Below are 26,490 nucleotides of genomic sequence, written 5' to 3' on the forward strand. Positions count from 1 at the left end.
TTCCATCCCACCCAACCCGCCACAAACACGATCGGTTGCATTTTTTGGTTTCGTTTTCGGCTGTCAAAAAATTGAAAGCGTCCCGCGAAACGAAAAAAAAACCTGCCCACCACCACCGCCAGTCACACACACACCACAGAGCTGACAGATTCAACGTCGTCTTGTCTTGAGCGCGAACGCCTTCCACAAGAGATTCTGACTTGCTGTTGCTTTTGCTATAGCAAGCTATCATTATGGCGCAAGGCGCATCATCTCGGCATTGACGAACTGCAGTCATCTGAGAATGTGAAGCGAGAACCCCATGCATGCATCTCAAACCCTTCCGATCTCATACTCTGATATGTGTTTTTTGAGCTCGAGGCTATCCTGGAGTAAAGAGGAAATGAACCTCGTGAAATGAAATCACTTCACTTGTCAACAATCGCGCGAGGTTAAGGCAAGATATAAATCACTTGATATCTCGACCGGCGGATCGATTTACACGCCAAAGCGGTGGTTTCTCTGGGCCCAATAGAGCGCGCGCCCGTTAATTTGATAATGATTGCGGTTATTTAAGGCCAATTTGAAATCGAACTCGTTAATTTGAATTCGAGCATACTGAAAAGGCATGCAAAATGATCTCAATTTTTTTGGGTATCTACAAAACAAAACAGTTGGACAATTCAGTTTTTTGGAACTCTTCCTGCGGCCAAACACGATAATTATACATTTGCAGACATTTGAATTTGCGCGCGAGAAATCAGTGTCACTCATAAACCGTCTGCAAAAATGCTTCACATTGCAAGCGTCCTTTCTCCCCAAAAATTCCTAACCCTTCCTCCGGGTTCCCAAATGTTCGCCCAAAGACTTCGTTGTTAAAAAGATGGCGCACAGGCCGTACCAAAATCGTCCATACAAGATGCAAAGAGAAGCACCAACCAAAAATGGGAAACGAGCCTTCCCAACAGACCCAAAACCTCAAAACCTCCGCAACGGAGTCAAGCTCACATGTGCAGTGCACGTGTTGCCGATAGCGTTGCGTTTCACTTTTTCCACCCCACGCCAAAAGGGTATGTGTACGCACACACACATCAGTTCTACTTCTGCTTGTTATCGTCTTCTTTCCCTTGGGAAGACTTTGGACATTCTTTCCTCCTCGGCCGTTCGTCGATGTAACCGCCCAACCGTTCGGGGCAACTTGTTTTAACCGCCAACATCCTGTTCAGAGAATCCTTTCCAATACGCACAAACGCTGCTCCCATCGCACCGGAGAATATCAGAGGGAAAGACAGAGTTCAGAACGTCACACAGAGAGTTCAAAATCTTTAGCGTACCAACTTTTTCTTGTCCGCCTGCTGTTGTGCATTGCCGTGGTGTCCCTTTTTTCTTTCGTTCGACATAAAACATGAATCATAAATGTTTGCACACCCGAAAAGAAAGAAAACTGTATCACATAAACCAAGCGCACATCAGAGAGGCTTGTCACTTCTTCGCGTAGTTGTCGTAGTACACATCGTTCTCTCAACCGGTACCAGAGGGCACACAAATGAAGCGGTAAAAGAGGGATGCTAAGAAAAGACGCACACACATGCTCCGCGCCGTGCCCTTTTTGTTCGGCTTGCTCTTCAAGATGTCGAGCAATGAAGGTTTTTTTTTTTGTTGGCGAAAAGTTTATATCATCCAGGCCAGGGAATATTGTCCGCGTGTGTGCCTCCAGCAAAATAGCCAACGCAAGCAACCTACGCGCTACGTTTCCAAAGTGATAAAAACATGATTTACGATTATGGATTCTTGGTGCGTATGACAAATTTTGGAGAGCATACACGCACACCAAAAAAAAAAACCTCCCGACATCCGATAACTCTATCAGTGATGAAATGGGCTATGAATTCTCGAGAACCTTTTCCCAGGAGGAAGCCATAGCAATTGGAAGAGTGCCTTCTTTTGGCACAAGCATGTCATTCCACTTCCAAGCAATATTACTGGGGATATACAAATTCTGAAGCTTTGGGTAAGTATTTCTAGACACTGGGTTCGGTGATCAGGTCCTAAAATTTGATTAATGTTTCCAGACATTTGCCAAATCTTTCCCCGCCTTTTCATATCTTCAGACAAAATCAAACAGATACGTCCACCGCAGACTATTATTTGCTCGAGTTACGGACCAACTTTCCAAACAATGCATCATCATCACAACATCTCCAACCCAACTCCCTCAAGTGCTTCCAATCATCTAGATCTGCCAGCGATCATCAGAAGGAAACTGATCAAGTGGAACAACACAAAGCACAATGCGGAAAAGAAACCCTTCGGTGCCTGCAAATTCGACACTCAAAAATCATCAAATTCACGCTTCAGCGATGTCGAGATAGAATAGGGCAGATAAGCTGATGTCCAATTTAGTGTCTAGAGCCAGGGCCTGTATCATGTCTCAATAAACAAGCAACGGAACGAGGGAAGCAGCAGTGTCGCACATCATTTCCCATTCCCTTGAGTATATATAATTTTGCACCCAAGGAAAGATGCAAAAGATGTGCAAAAAAAATGCTGGAATTCACTCGGGAATTAGAGACTTTTTCGAGTTGGGTTCTGCTCCAGCAAACCCAAAACATGTTGAACAACATTATACACACTTCTAATGCCTCGTGTCTGTATAGTACCCCTTAGGATCTTAGGATCGCCATCGCAGGCCATCGCAAAAAAGGCCACAAAATATGCTCAACATCCATTGGAATCAGTTAACGGAGCACACCACACCACACACCAGTCCTTAATTAACGATCCCTTCCCTTTTTTTCAGTTCGTTCAATTGTTGCGTTGCTCGGGGCTCTGTGTGTGACTTACCATGCCTTGACGCGGATCAGCACCTCGCCGGCCTGGGGCGACGGTTCGGGCTTTTTCAGGATCTTCACGTTCTTGAAACCACCGAAACCGGTCAGCACGACGGCGCGCATCTCCTTCGGTGGGTCTTCCTTCTTCTCCTCGGCCTTCGCCTTCTCGTCCGGGGTCGCACCGCCGTTGGTCTGTTCTTCGCCGGCGGCTGCCGTCTTAGCATCTCCACCCTCGGCATGCCCGTTCTCGGCCGGCGTGACGACGGCCGTCTCGTTCGTGGGCGACGGGGTCTTCGTTTCGGCGGTCTGTGCAACGACTGGTGCTTCTGTGGTTTCAGTCATCTTGCTGATTATGCGTTGAAAGGGAGCTTAGCGAAGAAGGTACACGCGTGGGCCGGGGCTTGCTTGGCTGTGGAATGAAAGAAGCATCGACAAAAAAGGGTTAGAGCGGAACTCGTATCGTAGCACTGTGTGATTATAGCGTCCTTATTTTAATTAATGTCTATTAATCAATGGTTAAGATTGGAAAAGCTGTGCTACCTGGCAGGCAGTAAGGAGACAGCAGTTTTGGGACCTTTTCAACCAATAAATTATGTCCAAGAAATACATCAGAATATCAAAATACAGAAAGCATCCAACAAAGACCAATACTATCAACGTGTGAGCGTACATGGAAATTAAAATCTGCTTCGTAACGTATTCCAGGAACATGGAAAAGTGCGACCATTTTCCAGCGTGTGTGTGTGTATTTGATGTCAAGATATTCCAACGCAACCGAAACGTTTCGAAGGAATGGGAAATGAACAACACCACGAACAAGATCCTAAAGATGCCAAATGGAGGCTGCTGCTGATGCTGCTCTTGCTATTAAGCTACATCTCAAAACCTCAGCATTCTACATCGCCTTCCTTCCATCTCCCCACATTTTCCATGGCCGATGTAAATATTTATAAACGACAAGACAAAGCAACCGATTCCGTCGTTCTTCGGTAGATGCTGCCGGAGTTGCCGGTAGATGCTGCCAGATCTTGTGTTTCATGCACAGGCACCTGTACAACTTACGAGCGAGAGCGCGCGCGCGCGCACGTAGATGTGAAGATGTATTATATCCTGCTGTTCTGGCGTTCCTCATCTAAAGGCGTACACAAAAAACCACTCTCCACCGCACTACCAAATGAGACAATCAAAGCGCGCGGGAAGAGCACGACGGAAAACTATGACCAAGTTTTCACGGTGTCTTCAAATGCACCACACCATGAAAAAAGGCGGAAGACGGAAGGCAAAACGGTAGCTCATTAAAAATGATCTGCTGCTACTTTTTTTTTGCTGGAGGTATTGTTCCTGCTAGGAGTGTTGCTGGGGGAAAGCAGCAGTGTCTTGGAACATGAGCAACAGCAAGAAGAGACAGTAGCAAAGTACAGTGAAATGAGAAGTTGTATTTCACAGGACGAACAGCAACAAAAAGAAACCAAAAAAAGTTCTTATGTCCATAAAGTGCCGTTTAAAAGAGACTTGAAGAGAGCAAGAGAGAGAGAGAGAGAGAGAGAGAGAGAGAGAGAGAGAGAGAGAGAGAGAGAGAGAGAGAGAGAGAGAGAGAGAGCAAATATCTGCTTACAATCACTATCTGTACATCACGAGAAGCGCGACACTTCTTCCTTTAATGGTGATGACCAGGAGCTACCGAAAATATTTGTCGCTTCTTGTCCCTTCACCGCGTGAAGAAAATTGATGGTGATTGCTCTTCTTTATCGATCAATACTGGAAAGGTACACTTCTCAATTTCTCAATGTACATCATTCCAGCATCTTCACACTTTTCGATGTATTCCTGCCTGGCAACATCTTGAAAGCGGTAGGCACCCTTAACATTCGTTGTTCGTTTTCATTTCAGAAGACAAAATAATCTCATTCCCTCACTGTTCTTCTATCACAGATCTTTTCTTTATCAACTCCGAACTTAACTCATCGCAATGATCCTAAGATGCCAATTTCCCGAAATATCTCAACACATGTTTCCTACCACAAACATGTCCCAGATGTCATCCTGACACAATATCATTAGACGATGCAAATGAACAAACGCCAAAGTCGATCGTAATAGGACTACAATGTAACGTAATTTGGTTTTCGCTTCAGGACCTTCCCGGTCGGTCGGTGAAAAAGTGATGGTTGTGCCACACCGATAATTGAATATCCACCGCCTGAACGCTTGTTTCGATAGCACCAGAAGACCACGACCGAGGACTACAACCGGTCATTACCGTTATGTTTAGATGAAAAGGAGCGCCACCAAGGAGCAGAGCGACTGCTGCTAGAACGCACCCGGTGTGGTCCTCCTCTGCAATTGACGTTTGCGCAATGAGCGGCTTCCTACTTCTGGTACACCACACTTCGGCATAGCGACAGTGCCACCACCCAAAGACAGAGTAGTTGACAGATTCTTTCGCTGCACTTTCTGTGTGTGATAACCACAAACCACCATTCACCGCCACACCACGGACTCCAAAAATGGAAGCTTGTTCGTACAGAAAATTGTACAAAATCATCACCATCATCACCGTACCACCAAACCATTCCCCCACTGAACTTTGTGCCATCCATGAAACGGTCGCGCCATAGGCTATCCCGGAATCAACATCGTACCACCATTCCCGTCCGGCTAAATGGAATGTAATTTGAAGGTAATTGAGCAGCAGGGCGAAGCCAACTGGAGAGCGAGAGACATCGGTAGACCAAAGCAATGACAGGAGGATGGATGCAGGTAAGTTACGCGGGGCGCGGAACGAATGTTCTGAACGTTTGGACGTTATTAACGCACCATTGGCCGCTCTTCTCTTCTCCCGAAATTATGCAAATTTGCACTTTACTTATTTTACTTTCTGGCATTCCTCTGTTGAGTTGCGCGGGGGCTCTCCGTTGCTGGGGTAATTGGGGACGAAAGTTCTTTTTATCTTTTTGTGCCTGTTATTTTGGATTGGTCTTTGAAGACAGAGATGCTGCAGTACGGGTAAGTTGTTTTAGCGCTGTCTGCAGCAATTCAATTATTCACGCGTTTGTGATGTTATTGAAACATCTGGGTACTGGCGAAGAAGTACATCCGACATAAAACAACACTTGTGCGGTGAGGCAACAGTTGGAATCAATTCCAATAGTTACTGAAATCTGTATTAAGGAACATTCTTCTAGGTAGAAATTGGTTATTATAAGTTATTTACAGAAATTAACTCCAGAAGTTATTGCACATTCGTATAGAACGAATTCCTGGTAAAGAATTGCTGTTGATGTACACTACCGAGCACTTGAAATGCTCAAACCACACGTCAGACGCCATAGTCACAAGCACACCTGTCAGAAGCTGTCGAGAACAGTGCTCAATTGATTTCTAGTTTCCAATTGAATTTATTAAAAAAAAAAAACAACTTCCATGGTCCAATTCCAATACATCCGCAAATTGTCAACAACTCATGGAAAGCTCTATATCAATATGATGAAGTTGTTTTTCAACACCCAATGCTCATAGCCAAAATTCAATTCCAGCCTTTGCACAACACTCTCCTGCGAGTTAAGTTGATACTTGAAAGCTGTCACCAAAATTGATCCCACACCTCCATCTCGATCGAGGACCTTTTCTGATATCCAATTGATTTTCATGTATCGTTGTCCAATAGTTTGAGCAACCGACAAAACTGCTCGACGAACAAGTGATTTCGGAACATATTTCGGACACACCACACCAGCAGCATATCGATGAGATACACACAAAGTATCACACACAGATATATTACGAACTTTTCGGCAATACCTTGGAAGTACGAAGGGAAAACGGCACACAACGGACAGCTCCATCCCCACCAAAAGGCTGGAGAAACGAAGGGGGGGGAAGAGGCACCCGCCATGGACTCGTTTTCATTTTCAAAGTCAATGTCGATAAGCGCGGGGCGCGTGGTGCGTATCGACGAAAGCTTTTGTTTTTGTTTTTACACACATCACCCACACACACACACACCCTCCCTCCTATCATCTCGGTCACGGTTCAGTTCGGGAGCTCGTCAACTGTAACGGGGGCTGCTGCTGCTGCTGCTGCTGTTCGTGATGTAAAAACTTGTGTGCTCCCTCGTGAGGTAGTGCAGGGAAAAGCGTTCTCACTCCAAAATTGAAGATACAAGGACACACACACACCCACACCCACAAGTGTTGGGGGTGGTTGTGGACCGGAAAAGAAAACAAAAACATCCCAGCTCGAACGGGTAAAGTACGGGTTGATGATGGTGACGCGATCGTGTTGGAACACTGTTGCGTCCAAAAAGACCCTGAAGTTGAATAACAGACAAAGCTTCCAAACAACTTTTGCACAACAACAAGTTACAAACTGGCTTCATGACCAGATTTGGTGAAAAGGAATCTACTAACGAAAACTATAACACAGATATTAGTGATGTGCCACACATTTTCCACCACCCGTCGCTGGATCAGTGGCGAACACTGCAGCACACACGGTGGGTGAAAACTAATAAAATATCTACTTAGTTTGTACCAATTGCAGCTATTTGCTGTCTGTTTTGGTACTTCAACAGTGAGCTACTACCTAGTAGATGATAGAAAGCCAACTACCACCACCACCACCACCAAAACACCACTGCAAGAGTAAGCAATGGCAGCGAGATGGAATCTATTGGAATGTTGTTAACGTACGGGAGAGAAAATCGGCGCAAATGTTTTAGTGATTTTTTGTAGTTGGGCTGGAAAATTGGAAAAAGAAATCGACACGCACACGCATCATGCCGCGGATGGTCGACAAACCGCAAGCTGGAACGAGCGAGAAGGTGGAAAGCTCAGCAGCTGCCTAACTTTGTTACTGTGGAAATTTCTCGTTTTACCTTAATTACGATGTTTTAAAAGTTAAGAGACAAAAGTATCCTCTTAATACAGTATTTCTCATACCATATTTAAATAGTTATACATAGGCTTCGTTAATTAAGCCTCCTTATGCCAAAACTAGAACATTATCTGGTTTGGTATAAAAAGTTTCAAGTTTCGGAAGTTGAACGGGAAAGAGAAGGGAACAAAACTTGGTAAAAATGCTCACGTAAATCCCCAATGCCTCATATTTGCTCATCATTCCCTTCCAAACGACATTCTTATCTTGGCCGTTACGTAAAACGTGCTAAACATTCCGGCACAGCATTATTATAGATGCAAAGCGCGATTCGTGCGATTTTTGCCATCCTTTTTGGGGATAAGAACTTTCGATTTCCCTATCCGTAATCCTTACGCTGTGTCTATTGGAGCAATCTGGGAGGAAGAAGAAGGAGCTCACGTTTTGAAAATATATTCCACGTCGTACTATTTCTCACACATTACACCTTTGCCTTACGTGGATTTGAATTGAAATTTTCGAGAACGTGATTGTATTTTAAAATCCCACAAGAGTGTGGTACGAAAACTGTTCTCTCGATGTCAATATTGGAGTTATTTTTACATCAGTTTCTCTGCGGTGAATTTCATGACATTAAATCCAGATCATTTTTAAATTAATATTAAAATGAATTCAACATAACAAGCAACACATTAGATTCTAATGAAAATTTAACGTTCAACTCAGTATTAAAAAAATCTATAGAAAAGTGTTAGGAGTAATCATGCTTCACAAAAAAAATATTATCCATTATTGTAGTGAAAAACCAAAACGTTACAAAAGCAGCAACAAAAACCACACACAGACAAGAGTCGGAAATGCTCGATCGGGGGTTGGTTCGTCGTCGCATCAATCATCCCAAAATATGATCGAAATAATTAAGCCATTAATGTTACTTGGGGACGACGGCCGTGTACCGCTTCATCAATACATCAAACAGAAGGGAGGGGAGATGAGAGGCGTTGAAGCATTTGAGAGCGGTTTTTGTTTTGTGGTCCAATTTTTTCCCACCAAAACAATGTTCTCGGGCGAGTTGATGGTTTTTGTTGTTTCAATAAATTGCTCCTCCTGCTTAATGATACACATCCATGATAAAGAGACGGGAGAAAAAAAATACACATCCAAATCTATTGAACCGTCACGAAATTGGAAGAAAAAACGTAACAGACGATCCATGCGATAAAATGTAACCGATCATCAATTGCTTTTTCCAGTTCCATTTTTTTTCCCATGCATATTATGTTCGATGACTCTTATGGATGGGGATTTTTGGGGTTTTTTTTGCAAAACATTTACCTTTTTCCCAGCAGCACAATCTAAGACGCCCGAAAGAGTCAAAACCACCGGAAAGCATTAGAAAGCTCCCTCTACACTTTTCAGCAAACTAGAGAGTTTTTGGATTCTTAGCCTGCTGTTGTGTTGTGCTTGTAGAGTTTGGCTGCAAAAATTAAGACAAAAATCACACAGCCACAACAACGACAGTCCAACAAAACCGCAAAATCCTTTGGTTTTCTTTTCTGGTTTGGGTTTCGAGCCACAGCAAAGGAATGGGAAGGGGAAAAGGCAGCAAAAACTGCCAACTATTTGACAAAAGAAAAAAAAAACACTCAAAACCGTTCACAACGAACACACAGGCAGCCGCGCAGGGACATAAAAAAAAAACACAAAAAAGGCTAAACCATGAGACGAGAATCATTGTATATATGAAATAGCAAACACCGCTTACCGCACGCAAGTAGAGGAAGGAGGAGAACGGTCCATCATGATGATGAACTCTCGCACCAAACGGGAAACAGAGACACACCACCGAGGTAGGATGAGAGAAGAGGTCAGCGTAAAACAACAGCACACCTCGGTCACAGCATACAGCAAGCAAGACCATCCTACTGCTCCAGAGGATCCCCCCATGCGCCAAAACATGCACGCCACAGCCCCAAACCGAATGATTAAAGAGCATAGAGGGGGAGCGGAGGTGGGAAAACTCACGAGAGCATAAAAATCAAACCACCTTGGCAGGGCCCAAAACTCACCGTTGAGCATGGGAAAAAAAGCGGGCAGCGCCTGCCCATGACATGACTTCTAACGGTCAACCACACTTGTCGAAAGGTAGCACACACACACATATTTGCACAATTTGGTACTGGGAAAATGATTAACAAGCCCCCTCCCATACACGTGTGCACCAAAGGGGTTTTTTTTTTCATACACAAAAAAAAACGGATCCAGTAAAGAAGAGGCGAAGCGGTGAATGAAGTGAAGGCAATTTAAATTTACCAAAATTACCAACAAGCAAGCAAGCAGGCCGCAAACAAAAAACGGAGAGAAAGAAGAGTTTGCTATTTTTATTGTGGTGCAAGACTCGATCCACACATGTGTGGAGGATGTGTTCCAAAATGTCTATCCTACACAGAGCATAACTTACCACACACCGCACTACTGACTGACTGACTGTGTGTGTGTGAGGCATGATGTTTCCCCCGGCATGGAAAACGGTTACGCAAAACGCGCGCTAATTCGCGCAAAGAAAATTGCACAAAGCATCGACAGACAGAAAGCACGCTTAGAGCAGGAAAAAGGAAATTCGCGAAGCGATCGTCGATCGAGAAAATGATGCTCATTGGAGAGGGGGGGGGGGATGAACAACGGGATGAAACTGCGCGCTCACTTTCTCGAGGGAGGGGCCCAGATGTTTGAGGCCGTTCGAGTTGGAGAATTCCTCTGTTGTCTGTGGGGTTTTAACGGTTTTGCAGAGACGTTTTTGTTTCAGTTGGCAGGTTTAAATGTATCCAAATTATTAACGGGAAATTAGTTTAAAAAAAAATGGCTTTAATGAATAGAGTCTCGCACAAAGAGAAATGTGTTTCCATATAGAAGAACAAACAATTTTATTTCCTGTTAAAGCATTAAATGCAAATAAAAGCTATAGATGAAATGTACGATCCACAAGACAGCTCTAACTTTGCCACCCTTAAATCATCCCTCCAAACGAGCGCGATCCCAGAATTATACGCCATTAAGTGCGAACGAATGATTCATTAACAACCAATTAAGTTCTGCTCCTTTTTGATGCATCAACCAACCACAAACACACACACATACGCCGAACCAGCCAAAACGTTTCGCTCTCTATTGCCTTTGAGGTTCTTGGGCACCACCAACCACCAACGCCCATTTCTCTCTGCTGTGACACAAGTGACGCTAAATTTATTCTCCATTTGCTTTGCGGTTTTTGCTTTATGGATGACGAAGTAGTAGTTGGCGGTCGCCGTTTGACGGTGCGCCTTTGCTGTCCATTATTGCCTAGCAGGAGGACCTACGACGGAACAGTTCAAACAGGAATCGTGAGCGATAGAAGCATCGTGCACGGGGTGTTCGGGAGAGCTAGCCTACGAATACCACACATTGAAAGGATTGTACGGACAAGCGATTAAACCGAGAGGCGAGTGCAAGAGACGAACCGACAACGCAAGCACAAATAGAGGCATAATTGAGACGAAATTTATCGCTGTCTGTATTTTCGTTTGCGGAATGAGAGTTATGGTTTATTAAAGGGAGGGAGAAAGTCGTCGTTTGATTCTCCCAGAATAGTGCGTTTGATACTATTAAAACATAGTCGTACAGTTGGTAATGAAACTGTAAACTGTAAATGTAAATATTTAAACACGATTCGCATGAAACTGATCTTGCAAAAGAGAATGCACCACTATAACTCGATTCAATTTATGATTCAATTTTAATTTGACTAATGATTCACATTTACCAAGCGACTCATCTTTCGATTCACAGTAGACCAACTAAGGGAGATGATGTGATGGTAGGAGCTCTATTTTTATTGAATCAATTCCAGAGTGAATCATTGTTAGCATACGAATCGTGGTCAAACATTTGACTCAATAAATATGTCTATAAATTCTGTCTAAAATGAGTTACAGACTTTCGTGTTATCGTCACCAACGTTGTTTCTTATCGTAATAACTCGATTAATAAAACACTTGAACAGCAATGATTGGAATCGAATCAGAATCATCTATTGAGTCACAAATTGATTCATACGAATTTGAATTAGGATTTTGAATGTAAACGATTGTTATTGATCATCATTGACCAATTCTGGGGAAATTTGATGAACTACAGTTGTAACTTGTAGTTTGACATGATTTTAAAAATAAATACCAATTATTCTTTGCATGCCGTGTGTCTTGCAATTTGCTTGCTAAAGAAAATGACGTTTTAAGTTACAGCCAAAGCTACTATAAGCCTAGATCAAAGCCAGATCGCGATCACGCACGCTTCCTTTTTCGTTGTTCGCAAACCATTCCTTCTACCACCTTCAAACAACATTATCATTTCCTCCAATAAACACTCGTGCTGCTCTCGCGAGCCACAACACAACACCCCACGCCATGTAGCCACACGTTCATAGATCATGGGCGAGAAAGCAAAGGCAGAGAAAAATATGAAAAAGCATCCCTCTCTTGTTCGCCTCCCAACCCCTAGCTATGATCGACCCTTTCAAAGCCCATCAACGCGCACAAGTCTCGCGCAAAACACAGCAAAAACGTTACCGCGATCGTCGTTCGTGATATTTCCGCGCGCCGGATATGTGTACGCGGCGCAATAACAGCGCAGCAGCAACCAACTGCAGCAACAGAAGCGCAGCCTCGCGGCAATGTGCACCCGAGAGAGAAAGAAAGAGAGAGAGAATGGGTAGGAGGATGGTGGTTTAGGTGAATGGTGTAATGTGTTTTACAGCGGGAAACGACGATAATTGCTGACTTTTATTGTAAAATTTCTTTATTACTGCTTTCGGGCACGATCTCGGTCTGCGCGCTCGGTACCACTTGCGGCGGCTTGTACGGAGCGGCTGCCTTTGCTCCCCCCTGCCCAAGGTAAGTGGGAGTTTACCCTCTTTTACCTCCCACGCGCAATCCTGCCGACCCGTTCTCAAGCGCATCCGCTTACCATGGACACGACACGGATCTGGCCCCAGCATCTGCCGAGAAAATCGTTCACTGGGCTCCCCCTTTTGCGTGCCTCCCCTTTAACACAAATCGCCATAATCGCTCGGACAAATGTGTTGTGCAAGTCCAGACGCTGTCCGCTGAGGTTTTATTGTGAAAATTAATTGAAACTATTGACCAAAGTAATGATAATGGAAAATTAAGACAAATCGTTTGCGCAGCGGGTAGCGAAAGTGCAGAAGAAAGGATGAAAATGGCGGCAAAAGGAAGTGGTAGATTCCAAGCAGATACCAAGATATATTTAAATGATAAAACAGGGGAATATATTTTATGTTTTTTAACAACGTCAGTACCACTCAAAAGAAATATATAATAATTGTAACAACTCATTTTCTGTGTAATTTTTTAACTATCTTCTCTTTTTTTCTCACAAGTTTTAGCGTTAATTCAGTCTAATTTTGTCACACCATTTTCTGTACAGTCTACACTATTCACCAGCTAATTTAGATAGTCCACACCACACCACGAAGCAAAATACCAATAAACAGATCTTCCAACACATCGCCTCGAACCATCTTTTCTTTTACCACACACACTAGTTTTACTTTTTAACTCCGTGCAGTGGCGATGAAATCTTAACCCTATTTCTCATTTCTCATCTTGCACGTTTGCACATATTTTGCAGCACAATCGGGAGAAGCAGCAGAATGAAATACCCTTTAGCACCAGTGCAACGAGCCAAACCTGGAGCGCAAAAAGGCATCCAGGAGGAGGCAGGCGGCCAGCCAGCGCCGCAGCAAGTGCGACAGAAATTAATGAAATTTATTAAACGCAACGCAGCAATGATGTGTTTTTGTATGTGCTGGTGCTTCATGGGAGTTTTGAGAAATATGCTCGCGAAAGAGAAAGAAAAGAAAACTCCTCTCAGAGGAAACAGGAAACACACAAGGAAGGAACGCCACTTTATTTGTAGCGTCATTCGTTCAGTTTTTCCGTTCATGCCCAACCGCCTGTCTTCGCGATCGTTTGTGTCAGTGCACATTTTTCACCGATTTTTTCACACACACACACACAGCACAAAAAAACAGCAAAAAAGAGAAAGGAAACGAAAAAGGGGTGCAAAGAGATGTGCCTGCAGGGGGGATATGGCGTTCGCTTCTCATCAGCATATGCTCTCACATGGAAATTTTCGCATTTTCGCACCCATTTATTGCTGTTATTAAGGTTTCCGGCAAGCAATTTACAAGCGATAGGTTACAAATTTTGGTTGTTAATGCATGGTTCTTTGAGGTTGCTGCTTAGTTATGCTGTTTGCAATGTTAGTTGTACCATTTTCTGTTTCCATTTGTACCTTATGTATATGGTTTATTGTATTTTCATGTTATGTATTTCATTGTTATTGTTTTATTATCTTATATCGTTTTTTATTTTACCATTTTCTTGATTGATTTCTGTTCTATAGCATTAGTTTATTCTATTTAAGGTATTTTCTGTTAGTTATGTTCTTAATTTAATTATTTTATGTATTTTTCAACAAAATGTTTTTGTCCATTGATTTATTTTAACATTTTATTCACAACACAAACAAAACTTTCCTTTTGCCTAAAAGCATAATATTAAAAAGAAAGCACTGGACTACAATTGTCTGCTACGATTTCCACCGCGTGATAATATGTCACTTGCTGCCTACCAAATAAAAATCATTCACAAATGCGCGCGCCCACTGGACAGAGGGACGACAGGCTCCAGACGTTCTTGACATCTGTCCCCCTTATTGCAACGCTTCACACATCGTCGTCTACTGCTACTTGTGTACTTTCACTCGTCTCAGCACTGCAGCAGCCCCCGCCAACGTATGATGATAAAAAGCAATATAATACAATTTATTACAGTCATTAAAGAGGGCAAAAGAAATGCAAAGAGTAAGGCGCGCGCGCGCGCACAAGTACGCAAACCGTACCCAAAACGAACACGTACGATCTTCCAGTGCCAATGGGGTGTGATCTCTGATGGCACTGACCAAATGGACCAGCGAAATGCAGACAGACGGTTCACTTGTTTCGGGTTACTACTCCGCAGCCGCAGCAAGATGCAGAAAAAAACGCCCGCGAGAGGGGATAGAGTGTGATCCAAAAATCCCAAACCCACTGCCGTTGCGAGACGGTTGCGCGTCTGGACGATATATTAATTTCAATCATCCTTTACCACCCGAAAGTACCCCTCCCTTTCTTTCGCTTTGCTGCGCGCACACCACAACACTTTGGGAACTTCTCATGGGGATTGATTTTCCAGCACAGAATGCTTTTGGAGCACAACTGCTTTTTGTTGTTGTTTCGGTTGCTGCTTTTTGTTTTTATTCTCCCGCTCAGCTCAGCCTTCTTAATGCCTTAAGTGACCTAAATATTTCGCCATTATATGAAAGGGTTGAGGAGAAGGAGAGCGAGAAAAAAAACACACACAGCCACCACCGATAAATCTTCCAATTGCGTTCCACACTGCCAGCGAAGAAGACGCTCACACAACAACGGTGGACATTCTTATGGAAAGGGTCACTTATCTCTCACACACTGCAGAAAGCCAAGGAGTGCTCGAGCGATCCCGTCTCCCGTCAATGGCAATCGATTGTGCTATGTTGATGGAAGCTGCCACCGATGGAAAGACATTCGGGGCAAATGATGGGTGTGCATTATTATTGCCGGATGGAATGGCATTCGTACGCAAAATATTTCATCGACGACACATATGCATTCCAGTAACACTGGAGAGAGGCCGGTGCGAATGATCCAAAAGATGGAATCTTTATGACGAACTGGAAGAGATGGAGTAAGGGTTGGCATCTCCAGGGAGTTTCTATCAAATACCGTACGGAAGGTAGCCACATTGCAAAAGACATATCTTAAATTGAACTACGGATTAATTCAATATCAATCTTCTACAAACAGAGATTCAGCACAATATACTTCAACAGATACCATGAAGCATAACCCGCTGGTTATACGAAGAGTTCTACATCTTTTTTCAAATAATTTTGATTTTATTACACATTTTTTAGCTGGATTCAAAGTGTTTATTGTAACATCGATTGTAGAAATATGCTTCTCAGAAACCCTTCAGAAACTGGAAACTTCTTTTTTATGGCGCAAAAAGGGAACATTTGAAAAAACCTCGGTACGTTTGAGAACAACAACCCTAATCCGTCTTGTTGGTGAACCGTGTCTTACGAATGACACTGTGCGCCCGCAACAGATTATGACGCTTAATATTCTCTTTTATCAATAGAGACGCTCTCGGTTGAAGAACGACGGTACTTGTCAAAAGAAGCTCAAAATGATGTAGCCTATTTATCAGTGAATACATTTCATTGTATGTGTAGCGTAATTTTAGTTTTTTTTTACTTCATATTAATAAAGCCTTGATAAAAGGACGATAAAACAGATGATCCATATCATAATAAATGTATCTATGATATGTTCTTTAAGTTTGAAAACCATAGTGCGAAGACAAGCGTTAAAATATAAGATCTTTACCAAGAACATACATTTGAAGAACAAAATCTAAGCCTTTCTTAACGATTGCCATACATCTCCTCATATGTATGATCTTATTTGATAAGCTCTATTGCCTGACTATCGCACTACTAATGTCCTACCATATGTTGACTTCAGCCATTACCTTGAAAGCTGCTCTTAACTTAACTCCAATGAGCTCCTCCACCTTTTTGATTGATAGCGTCTTTTCGCAGTGCCAAGCCCAACGGGTACCAATACAGGCAGCAACAAACAAGACTGCACGTCCGAGCTAATGGACGGTAATTCCAAGCAGAGCGCTGATGCTATGCTGCTGCTACCCCTTCCCGTTGACGTTTGCACTTCTTCCGCTCCGCCGTGCTCGGCTCCAAAAGCTCTAATTGAACCGCATTATTCCCGAAGGATAATTTTCAATTCCATGTTCCATGGGCGCGCTTGGTCCCAATCAATCTCTCTCTCTCTCCCCCTCTTTCAAGCCGGGAGGACAGCGAGAGGGGCCGGACAGTACACCAAATGGCAATCGAAGGATTTCGCGCGTAGGTTGGTTAGACACAGGGCAGCAACGTTTCCTGTATTGTGTATGTGTGTATGTGTGCGCACGTGCCCTTCTCAGTAGCGTGGGCGATGAAATGAACTCCCCTACCTTCTCCCCCCTGTTGGACAGGACTGCCCCCAGACGACAGGCAGCCAGCGCAGTCGCACAACGACGATTGCCAACCACTTTTGCACACAGGGCAAGCTTTTTAGGATGCGAAAATGGACGCCGAGATGGATCCATCCTGCCACTACCCAACCCCAAAACCCCTGGTGTTCTTCCCTTCGCACCATATGGTACAGGTTTGGAGCTCTTACTGAAGGTACGACAAGCCTGTTGGTGGTGTTTGTTGTTTGATATCTGCTGCTGCTCAGCTCAACATTGGCGCCATCGATGGGCATGACCAGGGAGATGCTCTGGACGAAGTGAAAGGACACGCGTGATTGGCGTGTAGGCGTAATTGATGCGAATTTGACCAGCCACTGCGCTATCAAGGACATGTTTTCAATTTTGGAATTGCGTTTCACAGGATTTAATTGCACAGCATATGTTGCGACTTATGCTTGGAATTGTTGACATTTCAGGAATTTTGAGGCAAATTTTCAGGAAATAATCATTAGGACATCGGAGATATTCAAATTCCAGGAGTGAAAAATGAAAAAAAGAAGTCTCCCGATGTTCAATGCTCTGATTAACTATCTGCAATAAATATGGTAATGAAATAATTCACTCCGGCCGCGCATGACAACATACTTGAACTTCGATTGTCAACTTCCCACGCGGACAAAATTGATCATCGTTGCAGCGAACGTGCAGTGCAAACCACAAAATGCGTGAAGAGGTGAGGTTCACGTTGTTTTCCACTTGCTATCGCCATAAATCTACTTCCAGGAGCACACAATCACACGCACGGACTGTGTTGGGTGAGAGCACACTCATGCAATAACCAGAGCACACACCCATTTTTCGTAGTCCTCTCCTGGTCCTGAAAGTAGGACCTCTACTGCTGGGGAACTGCCGACTGGACACATCATTCGCACTCACGTATAAACGAAACGATGCAACGCATAGCACAAAAGCCAGGGAAAAGAATGGTGCCCAGGGTTTGATTTATGATGTTAAAATGTGAAATGAGATGCACAAAATCGAGAGAGCTACAGTTACAGTTGTGTGTGCTCAGGCGCAACCGTTTGTCACTGGCAGAGGAGGAACACACGACCACAAATATACATAATGGTCAACATATGCATGGCTTTATCCAACGCAGGAAGTAACTGAAATTGTTCGAGAAATATCGTTTTAATACTTCCTATAACAACAGTTGTTCTGCAGTTTTGCTTTGCAAAATCCAATAAGCGAGCTTGGGAGGGATGTCGCTGTACATTGCAACCAAGCTCTGCAACCTTATTGACAGTTTTGCACCCATGACGTCTTCCATATGGTGCCCAGCTCTCGCTGCAGTGCAACACACCCGGAAGTTGAACGAACCGGAGACAACCCATTCTCTTGCATCTTCTTCCTCTAGTGTTTTCCTCTCCCCATAAGCCAACTTTAAATGGCAGACTTTAAAAATTGAAAGCAAAGTCACGTGTATGACGACGAACGCTTTGCTTCGCGGAGCCTCTCTGCCACTGAAACCGGACGGTGGAAGCCCGCGGTAGCGCTCCCGAGGGGCAACCGTACTACAGCAGCAAAGAGAAGCCTGTCTGCACACAGGAACCAACAAAACCCACCGGAAACTACATTTCGAAATTTGATCCATGTCCGTGTGCTCACCAGAACCGGAGGAACAGAGAACACGTTTCACGGAACTGAGAAAACCACTGTGAGAGAATAAACACCGCACAGCAATTTGTAAGTGATCGTCATGCGAAAATGCACACAAAGTGGGGGAGAAGTCGGCGGTGGGGTGATGGTGGTTACGGCATTTTCCAAACCGCTTCTGCTTCGTGTTCTTGGCCGTAATCCAATCTCTCTGCACGCGCGGCGAACATCCAATTAAGCTGCGAAGCTGTGATTTGACTGCCGTTTGAGATAAGTGGTAACGAGGGCGAGGAGGGCGGCTTAGGAAATTAGCTCCAAGTAAGGTGGAATTGCTTAATTTAGTGTCATAATTGTGCTCCCTTTTCATTATAACGCTACGAACGCATTATTTGCGATTATTTCGCGAATTATTAACAGACATCAGATTCTTTTGATGCTCTTAAGCAGATTCTTATAAAGATCTTTATTTCTGTGAACGAATTTTTATGTCACACCCTAACTAACATAAAACCCATCGCGAATTCGTACATTTAAGTTTTAGGTAAAATTTTACACCGGATTCCCTAATTCCACACCTCTCCGAAGTTCGTTCCAGCAAACAATAGTTGCTGACTGCCTATGCATCTTTCGTAACTTAGACGACGATTTGCAAGTCCGCGCCGTAATCGGTATCAACTTCCGGCAATGGCTCGTACACTTCCTCATCGCATTCAAATCGAACAATTGTGACGCCACCGGCCCTGGAGAATATTGTTGGCGTGGCGAAACACACATTCCCACTTCCGGTGTGTGATGATGGTATAATAACAATACAAAAAATCCCTACGGCACACACTAGCCACAGAGTCACGTGATCGGATTGTACTCTTGTGAAAAAGAGATATTCTAACGCTTTAGAAACACCCAACGGTTGTCAAAAAAAAGACGGACAAGCCCCACACGGAATGAATACCCTCGAGGGATATGATCTAGGATCTAAGATTTGTTGCCGGCGAGGAAAGAATAATGTTTCAAAATGAATACAAAACAAAAAGACGGGTACGAATGGTCTAACAAAAGGCACGGAGCACGGAATAGGAATAAAACGGGTAAGTGCTAACGGTGGAGAACCCTGCGCGCAGAGCATAGTTAAGACAAATGGCGAAATAAATAATAGAGAACGAATAAGACAGAAACAAAACTAGAGAGCTAAAGGTAATCCACCGTGTGGAATGGCCAAATCCCACCGTGGGGCACGAACGAAGAAGCGAGTGTACTGATCGACTGGCCACTATTTTACGGGACAAAACGGATTGAAGACATTAAAATTAATGCCCGGAAGTTATCTGTTCTCGACACCACACACCGCGACAAGGTTCGTCTGCAGGGAGTTGCGAGGAAGCAAAGAGTACGCTTTCTTGGGTTCGCATGGGGACCCTTTGCAAAAAAAAAAAAAAACACCGCGTGGTACGATCTACACGATCAACCTTCAGTTATTGCACAACGGGCAATGATCGAACGTTACGAATTGATAGCAACGAGAGGGATGGAAGAATCAACAGCCAAATGGCCCACGGGCGCAAAACGGATCCTTCTGCTTTCTTCTACAGCATTTGGGTAGAGTTTAACAGCTAACACAAAGCCAGCAATAGGCCCAAAATCAACCCAAGCATAAAGTGAAGCATTTAAAACCCGTCGTTCATCACGTACGTTCTATGCGTTCGCGAGCGAGCGTGTTTGTTAAACATGCTTGTGCGAATTCATTCATACTCGATTGACCGTTTCCGGTCGGGTTAATGATGAAAGATTCCCCCGATGCCTGTTCGCTCTTGAAGAACAGCTGGCGTGTTGTCGACGAGGTCATCTCATCGGCGTTTGTTGTGCAATAGATGCAAGCTGGCGATAGAACGGAATTGCGTAGAGCTAAGCCGTGACGATGTGTGCTGACTCTTTGATACTGACTACAAAGTAGTTTAAGAAGATTATGATGAAGACATTATCAACAAGTCATAAAAAAGGAATATCCGAACATTAAGGTTAATGTTGCTTAATTGCCTCCATTTCGTTCCAAAAAAAGATACATCAAACACAGCCCAAAATCAACAATGCAACATTGCAACTGAATAAATTGCACTTCCAGTCGTCTTGGTCAGAGAGGCTCAGCGATGCAAACAAGCTAAGCCCGGGGAAGAGACATGGCCTTATCACCCGGCGTCGGCGGCGGCTGCCACAATTATCCGCACAAACAACGACAGTGCCCCGTAAAGAAACAAAGCAATCAAAACAAAAATATATTTACACACCAACAGAACCCACCACCCGACCACACTCCTCCATCGTTCTTTCTTGAGGCCTTGTGCAAGGGAAAGATAAAAAAAAACACAAGCGAAGGAAAGCAGAGCAAATTCTGAAATTTACGCCGAGTAGAAAAATAGCACAGTTTGCTCCCCGCGATAAGAACACGCCTTGTGCAAATTATTCTTGCGCCCTCTTAACCTCGCTGGGATTTTCCCTCCTGACGAAGAGATAAAAAAATATGCACCGGAGAAATAAAGACGCCTTGAAAGGTCATTCGGTGCAACGACGTGGAGGGGTGGTTTGTTGTTATTATTGGGTGGTCGTTTTGAAAAAAAAACCCAAAAGCAAAGAATGTTCTCGTGGCAATTTCGTTGGATGGATGCAGATGATAAGGGCAGTGAAAAAGGGAACTCCACAAATGCACACATTTCAGTGCCGACTGACACTCACAAACACGTTTATTCATTATGTACCGACGATTTGGCGTGCTTGTTTGGCGAAATTGAACCATTTTTTTTATTGTTTTTGTTTTCAGGTTTGATAGTGCAAGAGAAGTGAGAGCTGTGTTTATTAAATGTATGGGTGTGTGTGTATGCACCGGGCACACATTAAGCGTTTTGGAAGCGTGTAAGCATCTCTGTTGTGTTTGTTGTTCAGCGAGATGGAACGAAATGTGTTTTCTTGCAGCGAAGAGAAAACAACGTACGGCCAACAACAACCGAAACAACACCTAGAAGCCACGCCACACAAGCAGGCAGAGCAAATCAAACAATTCTGCGCCAAAGAACGCGCAGGCAGACGAGCAAAAACAAAGGTGAACCGAAAAGGTGGCGGCAAAGCGCATACACTGCCCTACCAGGCCCCGTTAGTAACTACTGATAACGCGCGCTCGAAGACAGGGAAGACAAATTTGCTTGTTCCTGAAGTTTGAAGGAAAATATGTGCAAACCAGGACAAGAGAAGACTTTCGTCATTTGTCTGCAGTATGACGCAGCACAAGTAGACAGTTACAAGGGCGGATGGGATGTGGAACAATAAATATTTGTTACTGTAAGCGATCTTTCTTGCAGTTGAAGAATGCGTTCACATGACATTTAAATTATTTTTGTTTTTTTTTTTTTTAATGTTCTATAAACCAAATTTTTTGTCCACAATCATCTTGATGCACCAGCACAACGATCTGGATGATCAGAATTAGCTCTTTGAGGTCTTAATAATCTCTAACGCAAATGAACAGGAATAATTGAGTTTTGACATTGAAATAGAAAAAACCCCATTATATTCCAATAGAAATTATTCTTTTTTTAATTTTAAATTATCTAATTTCTTATTCGATAATTTTAAATTATCTTATTTAATTTCGTCTCCAATTTCCCCATTCCATATGGTACGCTGTCTTGGCTTTCAACCTCTCAAAAACCTTTTCAAAATCACCAATTGGAAAAGCAGGTAAAAAGTAAATTCGCTTCAAACAAAACCTCAATTTTCTACCGGACTATTGCACACACATTCGCAACAAGATCGGCTTTTAGCAATAACAAAAAATGCAAATATACGCAAACACTCACACCCCTTACATTTAAAGGCCTAAAGAGTGCCTGAACCCTTCTTTTCCTATCCAAACCCCACCCTCCAGATCCCGAACGAAGAAGCACAGCCAAAGGGTTACAAAGCGGTCGGACCGGGCAACAAGCGTAATGGGAGGGAAGAGGGGTGGTGGCAGTGGAATTGGCGGGGGGGGGGAAGAGAGAGGTTCAGAATGAAATAATTATGACTCACCACCATCGCGCAGCAGAGCGACAAAGCAGACGCGCGCGCTACACAACCAACAGCAACAGCATGTATGTGTGTGCGTATGCTATCGAAAGGGTTCATAGCATGGGGGATGAAGTGGAGGGTGGGGGTGGTAACAAAGGCGCACCGTATGGAGGATGAAAAATTGCTCCTCTTCTTCTTCTTCGTGCATTATTTGCCCCATTCCGCTGCCTGCTACACACCTTTGCCGTTTCAACGCGCTTCTCGATCCATTTCTGTTTATCCGTTCCATTTTCACACCCTCCCAATGCCTATCCCCCCCCCCCCCACCCGCCCGCCTCCTTTCCGATGCGTCTAAGCAGGCACACGCACACGCGGTTTGCGTGCATGCGGTAAACACACACACACCCACTAATGCCGCGCATCGAGTGTCCCTTTCTTCCCTTCGCCCTCGACGGGGTTTTACCTTTCGATTACAAATACAAACAAGCCCAAAAGGACAAAACTGCCCCGCGAAACAACAGGGGTGTGTACCCTGGGGGTTGATTTGCGCAAATCAAATAGCGAAAGAAGGTAAGCCGGGGGTAAAACGGAAATGGAGATGGGGAGGAAAATAAAGAAACGTTAACCGTTTCGAAACTGTCCATTTTGAAACAATTAAAAGCGTGGAGGCGCTGTTTCTTTCCTTTTGCAAAAAGGGTTCGCACTCTCTCTCGTTCCCTCTTATTTACCCATTTCAAAATCCAAAATAACGACCGTTCGTTCTCAACCATGCACCAACCGTCGAGTAAGGAACGAACCATACAAAAAAACACTCCAAACGACCGTTTTCTGATCCCTTTTTTTTTCAAATTTCTTCCCTCTCTGTCCTGTGCGTGTGTTGTCCCATCACCCTTTGCTACTCTTTCGTATCGAAAAGCGCCGTAACGTGTAACGGCCATTAAAAAAAATAAAGCGCTGATGATGCGTGGGGCAGCGGCCACGGCGCGGAAGGGCACACACACGCAATCGGATGAAGAGAAGAAAACGGACCAACCGATAACACATGCACACGGCGTGTGATTCTCGTATGTGTATGTGTGTGTGTGTGTTGCGTTGACACATTTGTGCCACGGAAAAACGGCAAAGGGGTTAAAGAAGGAGAAGAAGCAAGAAGGTCAAAAAGGAGAGCGAAACCGTTCGAAAAGCGATTTGAATCGACGCCATCAATTGACCGATCGCAAGAGGTTGGGGGGGGGGTTGAAAAGGAGGTGGGGGGAAGGGCCACCCGATTGTCCTGCGCGAATGTATGTGTGTGTGTGTGTGGGAAGCAGAAGAAGCGCGGAAGGATGGACACACGACGCAAGAAAAGTAAGCATTGAAAAGAGAGGTCGCGCAGCAGCCAAGACCGCTCGCAAGGGTGAATCAGAGAGAGAGAGAGAGAGAGCGAGAGAGATAGAACAAGTGTTTCTTGTTCGCTTTCTCGGCTCCGCGCAGTGCGCCAGAGACTGGGAACGGTTCTGAGATCTTTTTAGAGACAGACAGATCTCGTCCGGATCATCCACCAAAGCGCGCAAGTAAAAGTGAAGATAATGGGCCCACCACCATGTGTGTGACACGAACAGAACGCAGAACAGAACTAACGAGAACAATCTTCGCTGTGCTCTGGACCATGTGTGTTTTTTCCTCTTCTTCTTCTTCTTCTTCTTAGCTGTGGCTCGGGTGACACATTTGAAATTGATTAGATTTATGGCATTTTATTTGCTTTAATTCGGTATCTAAAATGAGATGAAAGAGAGCGAAACCGCGACCGTTTTTGTGAGGACCTTCTTGTGAGCTGCGCTCCCTCCCTTTCATCGCACGTGTTGAGAAATAGATTTATTGGAATATTGGGCGTACGAAAAGAGTCTGCTTTTCGTTGTTCAAAATCAAAATTTAACGGTTTTTTTAATTGCAAAATTCATTTAAAAACGAGCAATTTTACAACCACAAAAAAAAACCACTCGAAACTCATCTCACTGAAGCGGCCGGCTTGCTTTGACGTGTTTCGTTCGCTCTCTTTCTCTCTCTTTCGCTCACACTTGGCAAATCGAGTCAGGACATGTTTGGTTGTTGCAATATGTTAGCACGGCAAATTTTATCATTACACCGTACACACACCACCGATCAAAGTACACACATGCATGGATCGCCATTTTGCTATTTTCTATCAATTCCCTTGTTTTTCTTGGGTTTTGTTTCCAACCACAATTTTGCAACGCACCTACCTGTTCTTTTTATCCTGCGCACAGGGGAGCGGTGGAGCGGTGGGATACCTTCAGAGCAAGATGGCCAGACCAAAATAAGATGGACACTTGTGCAGCTTTTCTTCCTGTTGTGTGGTGCGTTTTTTTTTGCGCTCCGAACTACGGATACGGGGACGGGCGAACTCTTCCTTTCAGTACCTTCAAACAAACACACACACACACGTGCACACTGCTGTGTTGAGAGGATCTTTCCAAGCTTCTAACACACGCACACACACACACGGGTGATCACAATTGCATTGGCTTTTTAGCACTGTTTCCCGAGCGGATCGTCGCTCTAAAGCTGAATTCCTTCGCACTCCAAATTTTCCAGCCTTCTCCACCGGAGACGAAACACACACGCGCGCACACAGAAAGAGAACACGCACTCTCGAGTGACGCACACACTGGCTGGCCGCGCGGGGAACAAAGGAACCGAGATGATCCCTTACCGGTTTTAGATTAATTTTTCTTTTTTTATTCTGTTGCTTTCTCGAGCGAGCTGCCGCGGGGATGAATACGGCGCGGCTTCTGCTTGCGAGGTGAGCTTGAACACACACGTAACGAACAAAAACGGACTGGGCACACTGCCGCTACAATTGGATTTGACTGTGACCTCTACTCTGACTAGCCGCAGGAGTGAACTGAACGCTGGGCTTTGCTTTGCCTTGGTGTGGCTTACTTGCTTGGGACAAAAATGGCCGGAGACGCACGGACACACAACCGAACGCTAAGGATGTTTCGTGAGAAGTGAGATCGACGGTGAGGTGCGAAATGCGAACGACGTGAACGGACGTGCTCTAGCGCACACACACACACACACATACATACACACAGGCGTGTAGGGGAGAGAGAGAATACTCTGCACTCTCTTTCTTTCCTCTGCCAGCTGCAATGCTTGCTATGTGTCTCTTTCTTACACGCGATACGCACACACACACGCACACGAAGAGCAGCGCGCGTATCATACAGCGTACCACACAACTGCGCAGTGCTAGAAAGAGAGAACGATGCCGCTTGGCTATGGGCGAGTGTGTGAAAAAAAGAAAGGCGTTGCAGATGTGCGTGTGTGTGTGTGCATGTATAGCATACGCACCCATACTGAGCAATCCATTCGCTTCCAACGGCCGCTAGTGCAGTGGAAGGGAGAGGGCATATGGATTTAAATCGCCGGCAACTCCATGACGGCATCAAAACAATCAAACATTTGTCGATTTTTCGCTACAAAATTATTCACCCAAAAGGCATTACAAGACTGTGAATAAAATGCCATGTGGAATGAAACAGTTGTTAGCCGCTGCAGTGGCTTTTAGTAAGCGTTTTTTTTTAACTTCTCCAAGGTTTGGCTTTGTTCGACGACCGCGGCTGTCAGATACGAACGGTAAGAAAGAGAGGAACAGCGTCTCTCCCTTCCCTTTTACGCGTACGGTTCGTTCGCTTACCCGCTACAACGCACACAGACGCAGTTAAGAGCGCCCAGCGGACAAAGTGCAAGCGATACTGCTGAACGTTGTACAGAGTCGATAAAAACAGCTCGAAATATGTGCTCGAAAACTGATGTTAAGGCGGAAAGGCGTTGGTTGTCGGCATTTTAAAATGTATTCATTGCTAAGAGGCGAACGAGTCAAAGTATTGATGAAAAAAAAAAACAAATTATAACTAAAGAAATAAATGAACATATTA

At 44.3% G+C, this 26,490-nt stretch overlaps 1 protein-coding gene across 1 annotated transcript in view; it reads right to left on the reverse strand.

Annotated features, from left to right (window-relative positions):
* The window catches only part of LOC121591452 (synaptic vesicle membrane protein VAT-1 homolog-like), a 70,498-nt gene extending 44,921 nt beyond the window's left edge, over nucleotides 1-25,577 (reverse strand). The window contains exons 1-2 of the mRNA XM_041911948.1: nucleotides 24,790-25,577; nucleotides 2,824-3,219 (exon numbers count right to left, since the gene is read on the reverse strand). Coding sequence (XP_041767882.1) covers nucleotides 2,824-3,152 — 329 coding nt within the window. The 5' untranslated portion in view covers nucleotides 3,153-3,219; nucleotides 24,790-25,577. The remainder of the gene's footprint in view (nucleotides 1-2,823; nucleotides 3,220-24,789) is intronic.
* Nucleotides 25,578-26,490: the final 913 nt, after the last annotated feature.

This window comes from Anopheles merus, chromosome 2L (assembly GCF_017562075.2).
Source record: "Anopheles merus strain MAF chromosome 2L, AmerM5.1, whole genome shotgun sequence".
Classification (NCBI taxonomy): Eukaryota; Metazoa; Arthropoda; class Insecta; order Diptera; family Culicidae; genus Anopheles; species Anopheles merus.